The sequence below is a fragment of the Pagrus pagrus genome (assembly GCF_965226575.1).
Source record: "Pagrus pagrus genome assembly, chromosome: 15".
Classification (NCBI taxonomy): Eukaryota; Metazoa; Chordata; class Actinopteri; order Spariformes; family Sparidae; genus Pagrus; species Pagrus pagrus.
In genome coordinates, this window is record NC_140199.1 from 19,845,190 (window position 1) to 19,861,817 (window position 16,628).

A 16,628-nucleotide genomic window follows, 5' to 3' on the forward strand; every position below is an offset into this window, starting at 1 on the left:
AGGTAACAGTACATTTAGACTAAGAATTTGAGGTACTTCAACTTTACTGGAATATTGCAATTTTATGATACTTTCTTCTACTATACCACATTTCAGACGTCAGTATTGTAATTTTACTCCACCATATTTATCCAACAGCCTTAGTTACTAGATACTTTTCAAATTAGGATGTAGCAAACAAAACATGTAATCACTATAACATATACTGTGCTGTAGATTAAATTAGCTCACAGTATAAAGTAATTAAAAGGTGCTCCAGCTCCACCAGCCGTAACATTAAAATGCTGGTTACATGTTAATTATATTCCAACAATATTACACATATTTTTATACAGTACCTACGTCTCTGTACTAATATAATTCTTTGAAAGGGAACATTCTGCCCAAAAAGTACTTTAATACTAAGTACCTTTTCCTGTTAATGCTTTTGTACTTTTATTTAAAGGTGCAATATGTAAGAATGGACACCTGAATGAATTTCACATTCATACTCCAAACAGATAGGGGGCAGCACATCACCAGGGCAACTGTTGCTGCCATCAACTAGTAAGCTCAGTTAGCTGCGTAAGCTGTGCAGAGCATTTTTACAGATTGGTATTGCGACTATAACTTAAAGTTATCTTCTTCCAACACTTATTTAATTATGAAATCACAGCTTTTCTCCATCCAACATGATCTCAGTAGCAACCTGTTACATGAATGTTTTCATTTTTCTCTGTGTTCTTGTCGACCCATCATAAATGTTTTCTGCATCAGGCAGTATTTGTATCATAAAAGTGTCATTTTTATGGCCTGTGCTGGCACACTGTAGGCCACTTCTGAGTCAAAGACAGAAGCAAAGGGACCTTCAATCTGCTTCCCTCTGCTCTCACATATTTCTGGATTTCTTCCAAACATTTATCCCACATGAAAGATGATCCGCAGCCGACCTCTCCGCCCTCCTCCTGGATAATAAAAAGTAGAGCAGAAATTCCTCTACAATGCCTTTCATCAGCAGCACACGTGCCTCTTGTCTGTTTTGATGGAGATCCAAAGATTTAAAGTGTTTCACATTAAAATGACTGATGGTTTTGTGATAAAGAGAGAACTGATGTTTCAGGAGGAAACTGTATGTACTGGAATGTCAAGAATTTATGATGTGGAGATTGTTTCCGCCTTCCTGTGAGAAGGTGCATGTGACCAGGAGCTTTATAGTCTGAATACAGGAGGTGGACAAAAATAACAAATACACAGTGTAGTTACAGACCATATTACCAAAGACAATGTTTGTTTTTAGTGTTTGTTTACTTTCGAGCACTGTTGCTGTTTGGTACTTCAGTTTTCCTGTGTTCAGCCAAATTTCATGATTTCTGTGATGTTCTCGCTTGCCACAATTTTGCACTGATGGAATGTAACTAAGTACATTTACTTAAGTACAATACACTTGTACTTTACTTGATTGTATTTCCATTTTCTGTTACTTTAAACTGCCACTACAATACATTTTAGAGGCAAATATTGTATATTTTACTACTTTGATCCTATAATCAGCTGTGCCGAAAATCAGAAGACCCATAGTATACAGTGTGTACATACATGTACATATATATATAATTTACTTAAGTAGTACTTTCTGATATAAGTAAATCTATCTCCAGAAATTACTTTGGATAATTATGTACGAACAATTAAAATACAATAAAAATTCTCCTCAAATTCTTTTCACATGGGTGACTTTTTACTTTTACAAATGTAATATTTTAACATTACTTTGACTCAAGTATAAACCTTTGTTACTGTTTACACACTACAATTTTGTGCCCATTTCAACCAGCATTCAGCATTGACATTAACAAGGCACCAGAAACGTTTTATTTCCTTACAAGAAAGTCACTTAAAGTTTAAAAAGCAAATTATAATCTTCATCAAACTGGTATTTACTTTATTGTGTCCACTCCTATGCATGTTTCACTAAACTCACCATCATCATGTTTCTGTGACTTTGACGTTAAACCACACTGTTTTCCGGCTTTGCCTGAAGGCCTTCACTGTATATGTTTATCATTATGCTCTCCAGCAAATGGCTTGTGTTAAGCAGCTCAGGGCTGCTCTCCAGTTGTATCTGGCGATATCCTTCCGCCTCAGAATGGATGAAACGTGAACATTAAACAGGCCGACCACAAGCCTTGAAACAAAGGCTGCAATGTGAGCGCTTCTGGTGTGGTTACTGGAGGAAATTACACCTGCCATTAAGGCATGTTGCCGTTTTCGGAGCAGAGTGTGCCGTCAGAGCATGTGTTTTGACTCTCACCATCCACTCCTCCTCTTGGAAGCACGCGGCTCTTCTGGCCCCTTTTATTGCAACGTAAACCCCTGGATGGAGACGTGAAGGAAGTTAAGAGAACACATGTGGTGAACATTAGTCTCTTCTTTCTCTGACAAATAGACACACAGAGATGTTTTTGAAAATATGACAGCTGCTGCTCCTTGTGTTAAAGTCACATAGAAATACTTTTTGTTTCCGACACATGTGGGAAACACTGCTCTGACTTGTATTGTCTTTGAACTGCTGCCCCAGGGTTATGTTATAAAACACATTCTTTCTTTCTAACCTTTCAGTCCGATCACTTTTTATAGCCATCCAGAGTTCATTTATCAACTATGCCTCGGTTTGGACATTGCTCATTAAAATTCACTCACAATAGATGTGGGATGAAAACAAGCACTGCCACGAGGACGTTTAACAGCACACTGCTCAGCATCAAGTCTAACAAATACTGAAATGTTGGACTGACTTTATTTCAGTTATGTAGACAATTACAATTCCAGATAAATTATGTAGTGCATTGGCAAGGCTTGCCAAAATCATCTGTGATTAAAATATAACAAGACTATTTCTGGGTAACATACAGAATATGAGTAATAGAGGAAATATGCCCAGGTACAATACTGCTAATGTTTTTTAAAAAAGCTCCCTCAGTATAATGAATGGTGCCTTCAACAAGGCAAGCTAGTACAAAAAATAACAAATATACAGTATATGATGGAAGATAAACGTGTCATACAGTATGTTACAATGTAAAAACCAGAAACAATATTTCCAATAAGTTAGAGCCACAGGAGCACTAATGTCTTAAAAGGATCAATCAATCATCAATAAGGCGAGGGCAGTGCATCAGCCCCGGGCAGGGTTGGGCGGTAATGGATACATGTAATCAGGATTAGTAATCAGATAACAGAAAGCAAGTACCAATGATCAGTCCAGATTACATTTGAAAAAAAGAAGTGTCATCAGATTTCATTACATGTCAAGGATTACTTGAATCCATTTTGATTACGTCTTTCATATATGACAATCTATATATAACAAATTATAAAACTTTTTTCATTAGAATAAATATGCTTTATATGTTCTACTGTGGCCTTTTTTCAAAGTGAGTTACGTCTCTCTGGTTGCCAGCTTTGTTAATGGGGACTTAAAGGTACCATAATGAAGTTAAATGGTTATGAAACAGTCGGTTTAATACTGTGTATGACCTACATAAGCAAACAAGACCATAAGCGAGGGGGTTATTTCTATATAATTCTAATAGTTATTCTTAATGCCTGTCACTGGGTTGGATTAGCTGAGTTAAAAAAAAAAAATGTAAAAAATTGTTGCATCTTTGTTTTATTCGCATTCAAAACAAATCAGCTCAAGATCTTTATGACAAAAGGTAGTGGTGCTCATACCACTTTTGCCCAAAGGGGCCGCCAGAATCAACAAAAATTAAAGTTCTTTGTAGCGTCTTTAAATAATATTTGTTTTGTTTTTTAATAACGATAATGGGAAAATGAAAAGTTTTAGTATGTGATCATTTTGCATTACAAGAGCTAATGATTCTATTCTATGTGACCTTTTTTAAGAAAAAACAAACAGTTGCAACAAGAACTTGCACTAAAGAAACAGTGTTTTAGAATAGACACAGTACACTTGTAGTTTGTGTCACTGCTGTTTTTGTGAGGGTGGTTTGATTTGACCAACTGTGAATACTAATGTTTAAAATACATTTTGTTGTTGCTGTGTACATTTTTTTTGTAGAAGGTGCAATATTTTCTGATTTGATTTTGAAGTTATCAAAAAAGTATTCAGATTAGATTACACTGTTTTTGTAATCCAATGGATTACATTACTAATTACAACAATTGCCATGTAATTTGTATACAGTAACTGACTACATTTCAAAGTAACCTGACCCAGCCCTGGCCCGGGGCCTGACCCTGAGCTACACAGACATGATCTATAATGGACATAATAATAATACAAACACAAAGCAACAGCAATGACACAAACAGAAACATCCCTCCCAACCCATTCATTATGCTTTTGTTTAGCTAGTTTTCATTCATGCAAACAGTCACTCAGTCAAACATCATTCAAAGCTCATACTGACACTATTTAAAGAAGCATCTATGATGTGTTTGCCATGTATTGTTTTTTATAATAGAACTGTTAAATATATGTGGTCACTCTCTCACTCTCTTGGTTATTTGGCCACTGAAGAAATTCTGGCCTCAGCTCCTCAGACAATTGAATTTCTGATCAGTAAACTCAGTGTCCATCACCCACTCTTCCTCTTTCCTCTTCATATTTCTGTCTCTTGTCTCCATCCTTCACAAGCTGGCTTTTAAAAGTTATAAGGTGAAACCAGAACATTTACCCTGGCCACGTGTTTGGCCTGAAAGGTGCGATCACTGTACTCGGACATGTCCACATCAACACTGATCTCCTGCGGCCCTCGCAGTCCCTGGACCAGGATGAGCTCACCAGTCTGTCTGTCTGAACGCTGCATGACAAAGATTCCTCGGGAGTTTCCACCCACTATGCCGAAGCGCAGGCTGTCGGGCCCAGTGCGCCCTGGGGCTGCGGCGGTCGCCATGCGGAAAAGCGTGGCGGGAGTCTTCGTGTTGGAGGGCAGAGACAGGTAGTGGAAGGACACGGTCTTAGGGGCCAGGTGGCAGGAGCGGCTATCCATAGGGCAGGGGTTTCTTTCACACTGACTGCAGGACAGAAATGCAGACAACATTTAAGTTCCCCTCCACACACATATTATTATGTTCCTACACAGCTCACACACTCGACTGTAGGAACAAGAAGAAAACACATTTTTGACCCGATGGGGACTTTAAGCAGGGGGCATTATAGTACAAAGTGGTATGTAAGTGTTTAACAGTTGTCACGTAATGTGAACATTTTGTCACTGGGAAAATGATTACATCATTAATCTAGCCCCATGGGAAAGTGTTCATAACAGTGTGTTTGTGACCAAAGAGAAGTGACACACATACATACTGTATGAATGAGGTAAAGTGGCCTGAAGTCTTGGATCAAAGCAAGCTATGAACTTTTTTCTATTTTTTTTCTTTTTTTCTTTCCCGCTCACACACACAAGCTTTGTCCCTATTTACCTCCATAACACATAACAGAATACAGAATGTACTCAAGCACTATATATACACATTTTATAACATAGCCTACTATTTTGCAGTTACTGTGGAAGACACTATTTTTACAAAGATATAATACAATTTTCGTTTTATTATCTGAGATCTTGCCGAAGCTGTCTCGCCATCATCTGCAATTTGTTTGAATTTCTTTTAAGCACTGCTTTGTTTGACATACTGTACCAAAAATTAAGAGGATTTGCACACTGACGTATAAATGTATACTTAATTCAGTTGCCCGCTTTGTCACCATGAATACACTACACAGTCAAAACCTGCTTTGCATTAATATATTCTATGAAATGGGGACCCGTCTCCTGTTCTACTCTGGTCCCTGCTCTCTCCCTTGTTACAAGTGTTTTCCCAAACATTTATCCATTCCCTTTTCTGGCAGTGGGGCAGTATTTCACCACATTGATGGTTCAGCAGAAGCAGACAGAGCTTTGTTTCATGCTCTTAAATGAGGCAGCTTGCTGTTGACTGGCAAACAGGGAGATGGAAGTTGTAATGTCTCCAAACATTTGGCCAGGACAGATGTCCTACATGGTTTAAAAGAAAGAAAACATCATCTTGTGAAGTTCTGCTGAGCATGCAGGTTCTCTGTCAGGAAGGATTTGCTTCAGTGTGACACAGCTATTACCACAAATCTTAGTTTTCTTCTTTGTCATCACTTCTATTGGTTCCAATATCATTGATGCATCACTACAACAAAGCCTGATGGGAGAAAGAATCTCGACGAGTCAGGTTTTACAGTTTATCCAGATTATCTAACTCACATTTTTATAAAGGTGAAACTGAAAGATTACATCAGCCAGTCAAAGCTGAACTGCGCTGCTAAAACTCAAAATGTTACCAATCAACAGAAAGTTTACATTTCACTGAGATATACTTGGACACTTGTTTTTAGACAGTTTTCACTTGTTCCATTGGCAGATTGTTTTTGCTTATTACAAGCAAGAAACACTTTGTTTTCCTTTCCTATTTTTTTTTTTACCTAATTCAGGGTGACGTTTTTTTCCAACACATGAGGTTGGTTGGTAAACTGTGATGGATGTTTACAACAGTTTTAGTTACGGTTTTGTCCGCAGCCTTCAGTTTCTCTTCCAAAAAAGTTTGGTTAACCTGGCCATTCGATATCACTGCATTGCCAGATCTTAGCAGTTACCATGGTGAGTTTAATGTTGTTTCTACCAATAGATATTACGGCCAAAATCTACCAAATTAAGTCCCAAATTTTACAAAACCTAAATTTCTCCTTAAGTAGTTTAGCTGGATAACTCTAGGCTGAGACAGACCTTTCATACTACAGATACATATATTACCTCTTTGTGCCTTGTGGGTCACTGGCATGTATTACTGGCACACCTGAACACAGCAATCATCGCTTTAATTTCTGCTTTTCTTGCTATTACAAGTCAAAATGTCTGCCAGGAGCCCATTAGTGTCTCACAGTTGAGTCTTTTTAGTGTGCAATTTCCTGCTGAAACTTTGAGATGTGATCCTGGGTTTATTTTGTTATTCAGCTTTTCACTGACAAAACAAATGACAAAGAAGGGTCACATTGGGGTGCATCCACTTACAAGGGAGATGTCCTGACGTAGCTGATGTTGCCATGAGAACGGGGACACTCTGGGCTGACACACTGAAAGCCTCCCCCTGTGTTGATACAAGTTGTCCCACGGCTACAGTTGTGCTGCTGGCTCAAACACTCGTCCACATCTGGAAGACAAAACAGCAGAGGTATGTAAGAATGAGAAGCGGGAAGAGAGACTTGCCAGATTGACTCTCTGCTTCCTGGTTACCACAGTCTGAACAGGGGGTGCTGTGCTGTGATTGTTTATTTGGTCTTTTAGTTTAGTCTCCCACAAACGCCTCATGTCCCAAAGATCCCTTCTGCTGGGAAAGGGTGAGGTCATTCATTCCACTGGCAAGGACCGTTAGCTTCATGGGTGCAAATGAAAGTGGGCTGACAGACACCTCTGCACAAACTTAAAGCTCTGCTGCTAAAGGCTCCTCGTCCTTCTAAATCACAGGTATTCCTCTCTGCATACCCAGCCAGATCTGCAGTGAATGAGCCTTTGTCCTCTGCTCCTTCCTGTCACTCACCCTCGCAGCTCCGCCCATCTGAGAGCAACTTGTAGCCGCTGGGGCAAGAGCAGTGGTACGAGCCTGGGACATTCACACATTCGTGGACACAGAGCTTTCCTCCTTGGTCTAGCCGGTACACTTCACACTCGTTTACATCTGTCAAGAAACAGAAAAGGAAACACTGATGTGTGTCTGCCTTAAACATGCATCACATGATCAGGTCAAGGCATTGTGCATGTAAAAGTTACAAGGATGGAGGAGATGTTGAGGATATATGTGATGATATAACTCATACACACCCACAGGAATCAAAGTATGTTCTTTCAGTTCAGCCCATATTCAAAATTCCATATTTTCCCTCTTTCCTGTATTGCAGTTTATCCATCTAGACTGTTTTGGTTTGAGTTGCCGTGTTTCTTAAATATCGGCCATAGAGATGAAGAAGAACAAGATGGCACTTAGCTTGTGGTGCTTAAGCACCCCAAAAAACCCCAAAATAAATGCAAAAACTCAGCAGCAATGTCTCTTTCCAGAAATCATGATCTGGTTACTCAAGATAACAGACACATTTTTCTACCACATTACACCTGCTAACCATATCACAATGCAGGGGGAGGTGTGCATCTACTTGAGAGGCTCATACTTGTTTCAGTGCAGGATGTAAACATCCACCCTGTTATTATGCCATACCATGTAATAAACCTGCCCATCCACCGTGTCTCTGTTGTGTTTGACCTTGCCTATCCCTGTATACAACATAGTCTCATCCGTGGTCACGTTGCCAATAACAAACTACGTCCGGTTACATTGTCAGTACAGGCACAGAAACTACTTGGTTATGTTTAGGAAAATGTCAGATTTGGCTTAAAATAACTACTTTCTAAAAACACTGGCTGGGACTCGACCCATGGTCAGCAGGTCTGTTACATGCTTTGGCTGAAACATTAAAGGCATCTTCTCTGCTGAGCTGTGATGTTAGCGAGCTTAGATGGTTTAGGTAGCTAGCCTCCCATTCATGAGTAGATGCATGCTTCCTTCTGTGCAGTTATATGGTCAGCATGTGTAGTTTAGCAGAAAGAAAAATGTTGATTTTGTGATTTTTCCAAATGTATTTTTTTGCGCACCACAAAAGTCGAGTGCCATCTAGTTTCATTATATTCCAGAGAAGACGGACATCTTAGCTGACATCTCCAAAACTTACACTGTGAGGTTGATTTGACTTTAAACAAGTAAAAAAGTAGACTATTACATTTAAATTGTACAAGCTAAAAAGTTTTAACAATTTAAAATTCTTAGTCTGCTTTCCTTAGAAATAATGAGGTTTGTTTTCCTGGTTTCTTTAAGTGAAGTCACTTTGTCAGATTTTACAGTGTAGCAACTCACACAAAAACAATCTGGATGAATAAATTGCACTACAAGTTTGAGAAAAAATATGTATTTTTGATTTTAGAGTGAACAATCCCTTTAACAAATTTGTTTGAGTTACTGCATGTAAACTGCCATTTCAAAATGTTACTCAAGCAAATTCATCTTAAAAGCAAATGAACTGTGACCTAAATGGATGCTAATCAGCTTGTGACCTCTCGAGAGGATTATTTTGTTTGTCACAGACTGGCTCCACAGATTACTCTCATTTGTTACCATATCAATCACAAAATCCAGGTATTCTGGGATCTTTTCTGCAATAAAAACCCTATAACATCTTCTATTTTCCCTGCTGAGAAGTAGCTGAGCAGGGTTCCAGCTTGAGGGAACTGCTCCTTTGCTGACCTTGCTTCCCTGTGAGGAGGAGTAGCAAAAGCAGAATTTCCCCCCAGGGGTCAATTAAGTAAAGCGTAATTACAGCTCACCCTGACAGATACTGTTGTCAGAGGTGCCACTCATGTGAAAGCCCGCATCACAGCTGCAGTGTTGGGCTCGGTTCACCTGGGCACAGCGAGGTCTGCGGCTGAATGCTGGGTCATTCATAACACTCCACTCAGGTGGGGCTGCATTAGAGGAGAAAATATTATATAATATTGCAAGGATGTACAGTAATAGATGTCAGACATGAAAATATGAACTCAAAGAGTTTCAAACATTAATTTTATGTTTCTGACCTGTCTGGGTTTGGTGCTGGCAGTGAGAGCCACTCCAGCTCTGGGGGCAGGTGCATTTGTACTGGTTAACACCTTCCACACAGGTACCTCCATTTTGGCAGGGATTGCTTGCACACTCACTTATATCTGTTGGTATAGCAGAGAATGATCACTATAGTGAACTTTAAAGTTCAAAAACTGGCTGCAGTCTCCAGTAATTTTCAATCAGAACCACATGCTACCATTTTTTCATCATATATTCATGCATACAGATCAAAGGCACGAGGGCAATTTAGTCCAGTCACATCAGAGCTACTTCCTATTGAGATACATATTTCTGAGATCAAAGAGAAACCTATTCTCTATTCGCAGTTTTAATTCACAGTTCCTTATATAATTTTTGCCTCAGGCTGAAGATTGCCTACACATAGCTGTGTAAAGGTTTGACAAGTTCATCCAGATCTATCTTAACAACTTATCACTTCTGTCAACCCAGACAAAATATAGAAAATGAGTTGCTTGAAACAGGATTCAGAATAAAATACAGAGAAAAATTCATCATCAAAGACTCTCAGGAAGGTTTATGGTCATCTGCAGCCCTATTCATCAAACAGCATTTGGGAAAAGCGATGGTGAGATTGGGGTCTGAACAAAGTGAACTGCAGCAGTCTGAGGTTTCACTGAAAAGCATGTGTGACACATAGAGCAAAAAATTAAAGAGCCTCTGCAAACCTATTTACCATCCATCCGTAGAGCAGCATGAGTGTCCACCCAGTCTGAACTGATACTTAAGAATGAGAAACTGGTACTGTCATTATGGGCACTGCAGCCAACTGTAAGTCAGTGATGCCCTTTAATTTGTTCCATTTGTGGAAAAGCAGTAGTTATGTTGATGACATTTAATGGAGATTATTATTAAATTGTCAATTGAAGTCCATTTGCATTTACAAAGTTAGAAGTTTAACCTGTTCGTTTTCATATCGATGTAAACAATGTTTTAGTCATATCTTTCTAAGTAGCACATAAGATTAAATACACAAATGCCCTCGTTTTTATAAAGATTTAAAGGTGTTTCCTCACAGCAAAACAGTAGTAAAGTAACTTGCTGTCAACACCTTCTCAGTTCCCATAAAACCATTCTCAGGTTTACAGCAATTCTACTCAAGTGTTTCTTTGACCTCCACCTGAACATGTGCAAATTGGTATTACTGTAAATGCCTTTGACTATGAGTAAGAATACAGTAGTGTCAGGAATGGTCAGTACCGTGATAAAATACAAGTGAACACATATTGGTATGACAAGCTCAGATCCATTGATTCACCAACCAGTGTAAAATCTTATTAGCATATATATCATCAAACAATGACCAAGAAGATAATTTACCTGAATAAAAAAAACATCACTTGATATAGAAACACTACAAACTGCACACTGCTGAAAACAACAGAAGGTGAGATGACACCACTGGTCAGCTCTTAAAGTTGTTCAGTCTGTCAAAGTTAGGACACAAGTGGAAATCATGCCTTATGGTCTTTGTTTCTGTAGTCAGTTCTGTGCAGATGTTTATATCATGAAGCAGCTTCTGCTCTTTGGGCTCCAGCGCTGAGGCCACAGTATACTGGATGACCACCAATCCCTTTAATGTTTATTTGACTTCCCCTGGGGGCCACCACAGGGCCATAACATGAAAAGGCCCACTTCACTCTGCTAGATATTTTTAAACTCTTCTTAACTTTAAAGTTTTCACGCTCTGTCAATACTGCTTTTTAAGCATGACTAAATTTAAACCTCTTGCACTGGGCTGAAAAACATGAACAGGGATAATACTGTGCAGAGTCAAGCCTTCTCATGTTGTTTTAGCCATGAATGTCAATAAACGTATGCACATGTTCAGCTGAGTGCGCCACTTGGAATTTTTGGAAGAGAGCCACCGGCGTAGGCGAAAGGGGCTATCAATAGCATGCTTAGCATACTTCTGTGCTATCAGACCATGGTGTGGGTATAATGCCTGGACCTAACCCTGTCCAGTGGGACCACTGTCAAAGAAACAGGGAAACATGAGCAAGGGGGGGTGGGGGTATCTTACAGTAGCTCAACCACTACTGCTCATGAGGAGAAGAAACCTGGAGGGTAGGCACCCCACAGTGGAATGCAGTACAGGTGTTTTTCTGTGTTCAGAGACATTTAATGCCATTTTAACGAGGGCTTCATTCAGTATGCTGGGCAGCTCCAGCCACTCGAAAGAATGCCTCTTTTCTTTGCCTGTTATCTGTGTATGTGTGAGGAGCTCAGTTTGGCGTCTGGGTCTCTTTCAGCCTGGCATCCAGCCTCTGCTCAGCCAAGGTCGCCTTAAATGGGTGTGGGGATTTTCGTTCAACACTGAATTGTTCCCAAAAACATTCCACCAAATCATACAAAAGTGGTAGGGAATGTGTGTTTGTATTGGGAGGAAGTCATGGGGGTGAAAAGCCTCTACTCTCTATGATGATGAAAACATGTAACACTGGTCTCTCACATGGTCAAAGGCCAGGAATGGCTTTATCTTGCTCAACAAACTACATGCTCCCTATGAGGCTCACCTTTACAGATGGCACTGATGCCAGTCCAGGTGCCGTTGTCCCGGCAAACACGCGTGGCAGAACCGACAAGATGGTAGCCCTGCGAACAAGTGAAATGGACCTCATGTCCGACAAAATACTTTGAGCCAAACTTGGTTCCATGAGCGGGGGCTTCTAGAGAGGGGCAGGTGGTGGGAGCTGTGGGAGAGAGAAAAGAGAGCATGAGAGGAAGGCTGGTCACATGTGGAGTAAGCCTCCCGACATCCTCTGGCATTCTCTGCCTGGGGATATACACGTGTCACCGGCAGTGCAGAGCCTTCATGGGAAAGGACGGTTCAAATGCCTCATTTACAGTCAACCAGCACACGAGCGGTCGTTTATATGTGTCACAGCTTCACCAGCAGCCAAATGTTATGCTATGTTGCGTGCTCTGGAAAGTTTAGTGTTTGCACAGCATTAAACATAATAACGTTACATAACATTATGAGTGGATTATATTTTGGGCCTTTATGAGAAGTGTAGGAGGATTGTGAGAAAATGTTTCATATTCCTCCAATGAAAACCAACATCTGTACACTTTAGATACTGGACGATCAGTCATACTCGCATGGCCAGATATCCACTATGTCCAGCTCAGGTTTGCAGTACAATGAATGTCAACTGCACAGTTTTCTCACCAAATTTTGTGTTTAACTTTGAGCTTGATGTCACAGTAAGATAATTGTGTGTAATATGGTTTTTGCATATATTTTATAAAGGGAAGCATGAACTAGGCTAGGCTAGCTCTGCTTAATTTTACTTTAAAATGCTAAAAGAAGATGGGGATTGCTGTACCACATTTAGATAATATTAGCTAAATACAATCTATATTATATTACTATATCATAATATTTATTTTATATTACTTATTCACTTATTTTGAATTACATCAAAATCAAATATATTTGATCTTAATACATGTTTGTGGATTGTCAGATTTTCCTCCTGATCTGAGCTTTTTAAGCAGGTGGTGCTGTAATTTCACTTTTGTCTTTTCATTTTGTTGAGCCTTTATTGCTGTAAATGTAAAATATCAGCTCCTCCTGTCTTGCCAAGAACTCTCCACAGAGTTCTGGACTGCACCAGTCCATCACTAACAAATTGGCCTCAGTGTTTGCTGCCAAACAACACATTTCCACAAATCCACTTCCCCTGTCAAGTACCCAGCTCTGAAACTGAGATGGCCTCGCACTGTTGGATGAATATCCTGCATAATCCTATAATGGCTCTCTATTGTCACCGGTTCAAAACAAAACAGTTTGAAGATCATCTTCAAACAGTTGAATGATCCTAACATGTTGTAAATTTGATACTTTGGAATCTTCTATTGCCTTCAACTGCAAAACCCTTAACTGAATTGTTTAACAAAACCTCAGTTATATCATGCATGCATGTGAAACATTGCTATAGTTTTACAACCAACCATTGTGTGCTTGATGTACATGTATGTACATCATTGTATAGCTCTGCTCAACTTTAACCTGTGCAGAGGTCTAATCAGCCACGTGTGTGTGTGTGCTGTTGAAGATATGTATTCTATTTCCAAGTACATGTCATATAATGTTCGTCATTAATAAATTCTAAATAAACTATAACTCATAATAATGGTGGATGACTTGTTTATGACAGTAAAAAGGTGGATTTAATTATTTTCAGCTGCTGTATCTGAGAACAAGTCGATGAGGATGATCATTGAGAACAAAAGATCTTTTATACGGGAGATATTTTGATATGTTACAGTGGGAAAATAATAATTACACAAATGATGGCTGAATTCCATTTAGCTTCTTCAGTTTCAGTGTTCTTGTATTGTGCATGCTCACTCACTGTCATGACTTACTGGACACTGAACTCTCAATTATCACTCTATTACTGAATAGAACAGAGCCATTATTATTGTTATTAGTAACAACTGTACTTTTCCTACTAAGAAAAGTCAAATGACTGCTGTGAAAAAGTAAAAAATGATTGCCGATTATGAGGATGGATATGATGAGTGTAAGTGTTGGTGGTGTGTGCTATTATCTGTTTAAGACTCACCAGCTGACTGGTCTGCTTGCGGCAACTTAGAGACGGAGTTTTGAAGTGTCGCCAGCTTTGACTTCATGATCCTGAGGCCCTCTGTGAACCGCATCTCCTGGCCTTTCAGAAACTTCTCCATCTGACGAAGCACCCCCACCACCTGGTGCTTATCCATGCACGTCTGTGAATGAAGCATGAGCACTATGAGCAGAATTAAGAGTTATAAAAGAGCCTTGGCAAAACATTTCTAAAAGCAATAACTTTCCAACCAGAAATAAAGGTTACCTCAGTTTAACGGCCATAAAATAAAAAACATGAGCAGTGAATAAACATTCATGTGCAGCTGTGGAGCATGATGTAATTGAAACTAAATCCAACTTACTGGTGGGCACATGGTTGTTATGGTTACCAAGAGTTTTCATTGATATCAAAATTCATTATGTAACACTGACAAAACATATTAGTGGGATGTTTTTACTGTACTTGATACAGTAACTCACCATGGTTTCTTTTACTTCCTTCTACAATTTTCCATTAGACCTAATTGCACTCACATGTGAGATGTCCCTGGCCTACCATCTCTCTTCTTCTCTCCTTCACCCCTTTTCTCTTACTACCACAACTCCAGTGGCAGACACAGCTGGGCAAAAGCTGTCTGGCAGATGTCAATGGGACCTAAGTCCAAAATGCTGTTCCTTTGTATATTTTGCATGGTGGTAAGAAGGCACATGCTCATTGGATAATCCTGAATGGGCAGACTCAAAACAGCATGGGTGCCACTAGCAGTTACTTGAGGGCGAAGAAAGCTTGTCAAGCCATTACAAGGTACCTCAGAGAAAAGTGCCTCTAATCCTTTCAGAAGGGGTTTATTAATCACATGCTCATTGGAACAATTTCTCTGCGCAGCATACCTTAAATTCCTGCACTGGGAGGACTTTGTACAATAACAACTAGCTTCAATACATTCAAATCCAATGGGCACATAGTTTGGACCTGCGTAGAAGTTCAACAGTGCCATGTTCTTTTTACCTGCCGCAGGCAAAGGGGAAATACCACCAGCTGACAAGACATGAGCGGACTCATATCCGGATGCTATAGTGATGTTTTTAAATGCAAAAAATATCTAGTAATTTCTCCAGTGGAAACTGACTGCTCACAATAGATGGATGCTGGTAATACAGTGGTAATACATAACAAAAACAATTATATTAGTTGTTGAGGTGACTTTTTATTCATAAAAGGGTTAAAATATTGAAATAAATAACTTTCAATCAAATATATGAATAATGTTATTTTCAAAACACAGTTTGATCAGCTTTTGAGATTTCACATATCAAACTTAAAAGCCATTTTTTCCCCCCAGTTGACTTCTTAGACAAGTTGTTGTTGTTGTATAAACTGATGTGAGGTAATCCTCTTACCTGAACGGCAGCATGACCACTCTGGATGGCTGTCAAACACAGTAAAAGCAAACACCTGTGTCGAAAAGACAGTGTCATCTCTGAACGTCCGGCAGTAATAACAGAGTAACACTGTCCTCTGATGATGTTCTCCAAAATTTAGCAGGTTTCTATCTTTTTATGGTGCTTGTTTAAAATCCAAGCAACAGCTATATGTTGTGAGCTGTCGTCCCCTGGTTTCAAGAGTTTGGAAGATGCTCATCAGGTGTCTGAGACAGAGATGCGCTGCCGTCTCTTTATGTGCGCTCTCGGAAAGGTTTAGCCTCTGAGCTCTGCACGCCACCTAGCAAGGTTTCCTGCAGCAGGAATCCCTCCCACCGAGATACTCTCAAACATTTACATGTCCTTTTCTCTTTAGCTTACATCTCTCTGTGGCTGACAGGGAAAAGTTCACATGATAGAAAGTTAGCTGGAGGCAATCTGACAAATCGCACGAGCATTATAATGAAACACTTGTGGGACGTTATTTAAGGGTAAAAATACAAACTTAAATGACTTATTTTTCCTCAGAATAAGACTTTTTACATTAGCATTTATTATTGAGTTAATTACAAATGAGGTCGTTCAGTCGTATGTCTGATTAATTAACCTAAAAGCACCTAAAACTGCAAATGTAAAATAGCTATCTCTAATTTCAGCCATAATTAAGCTAAAAGTACAAGCTAACATTACATTGTTTTGATGTCTAGAAAGAGCAGCTTTCATTGTAAGCATACTGTTTGTCCACTGAGGAAACATTTTACACACTACCTGAACTTCTTTGCGTTTATTAGCTCGATGTTACTGTTGTGGAAGCAACATGTGAAGTTTCTTAGGGTTTGTTTTGTAGAGTCGTAGCTACACCTGCTGGTCAGTGACAAGACTGCGCGAGAGCTCCTCCAACGTTCGTGCGCGTTATGCGTTCGCGCGCGCCTGAGCT

The 16,628-nt window shown here is 39.5% G+C and overlaps 1 protein-coding gene across 2 annotated transcripts; it reads right to left on the minus strand.

Annotated features, from left to right (window-relative positions):
* Window positions 1-2,757: 2,757 nt before the first annotated feature.
* fbln7 (fibulin 7) lies at window positions 2,758-16,620 on the minus strand. Of its 2 annotated transcripts, none has more exons than XM_084375744.1 (9): window positions 16,553-16,620; window positions 15,671-16,084; window positions 14,268-14,430; window positions 12,210-12,386; window positions 9,651-9,776; window positions 9,402-9,539; window positions 7,570-7,707; window positions 7,044-7,182; window positions 2,758-5,019 (listed from the first exon to the last, which is right to left on the minus strand). In XM_084375744.1, the coding sequence occupies exons 2-9, from the start codon at window positions 15,746-15,748 to the stop codon at window positions 4,647-4,649; spliced, it is 1,332 nt and encodes a 443-aa protein (XP_084231870.1). In that variant the 5' UTR covers window positions 15,749-16,084; window positions 16,553-16,620; the 3' UTR covers window positions 2,758-4,646. The 2 variants fall into 2 exon arrangements, with proteins under 2 accessions (XP_084231870.1, XP_084231869.1); XM_084375743.1 differs by having other exon boundaries at window positions 16,460-16,562.
* Between the last annotated feature and the right edge of the window lie 8 nt (window positions 16,621-16,628).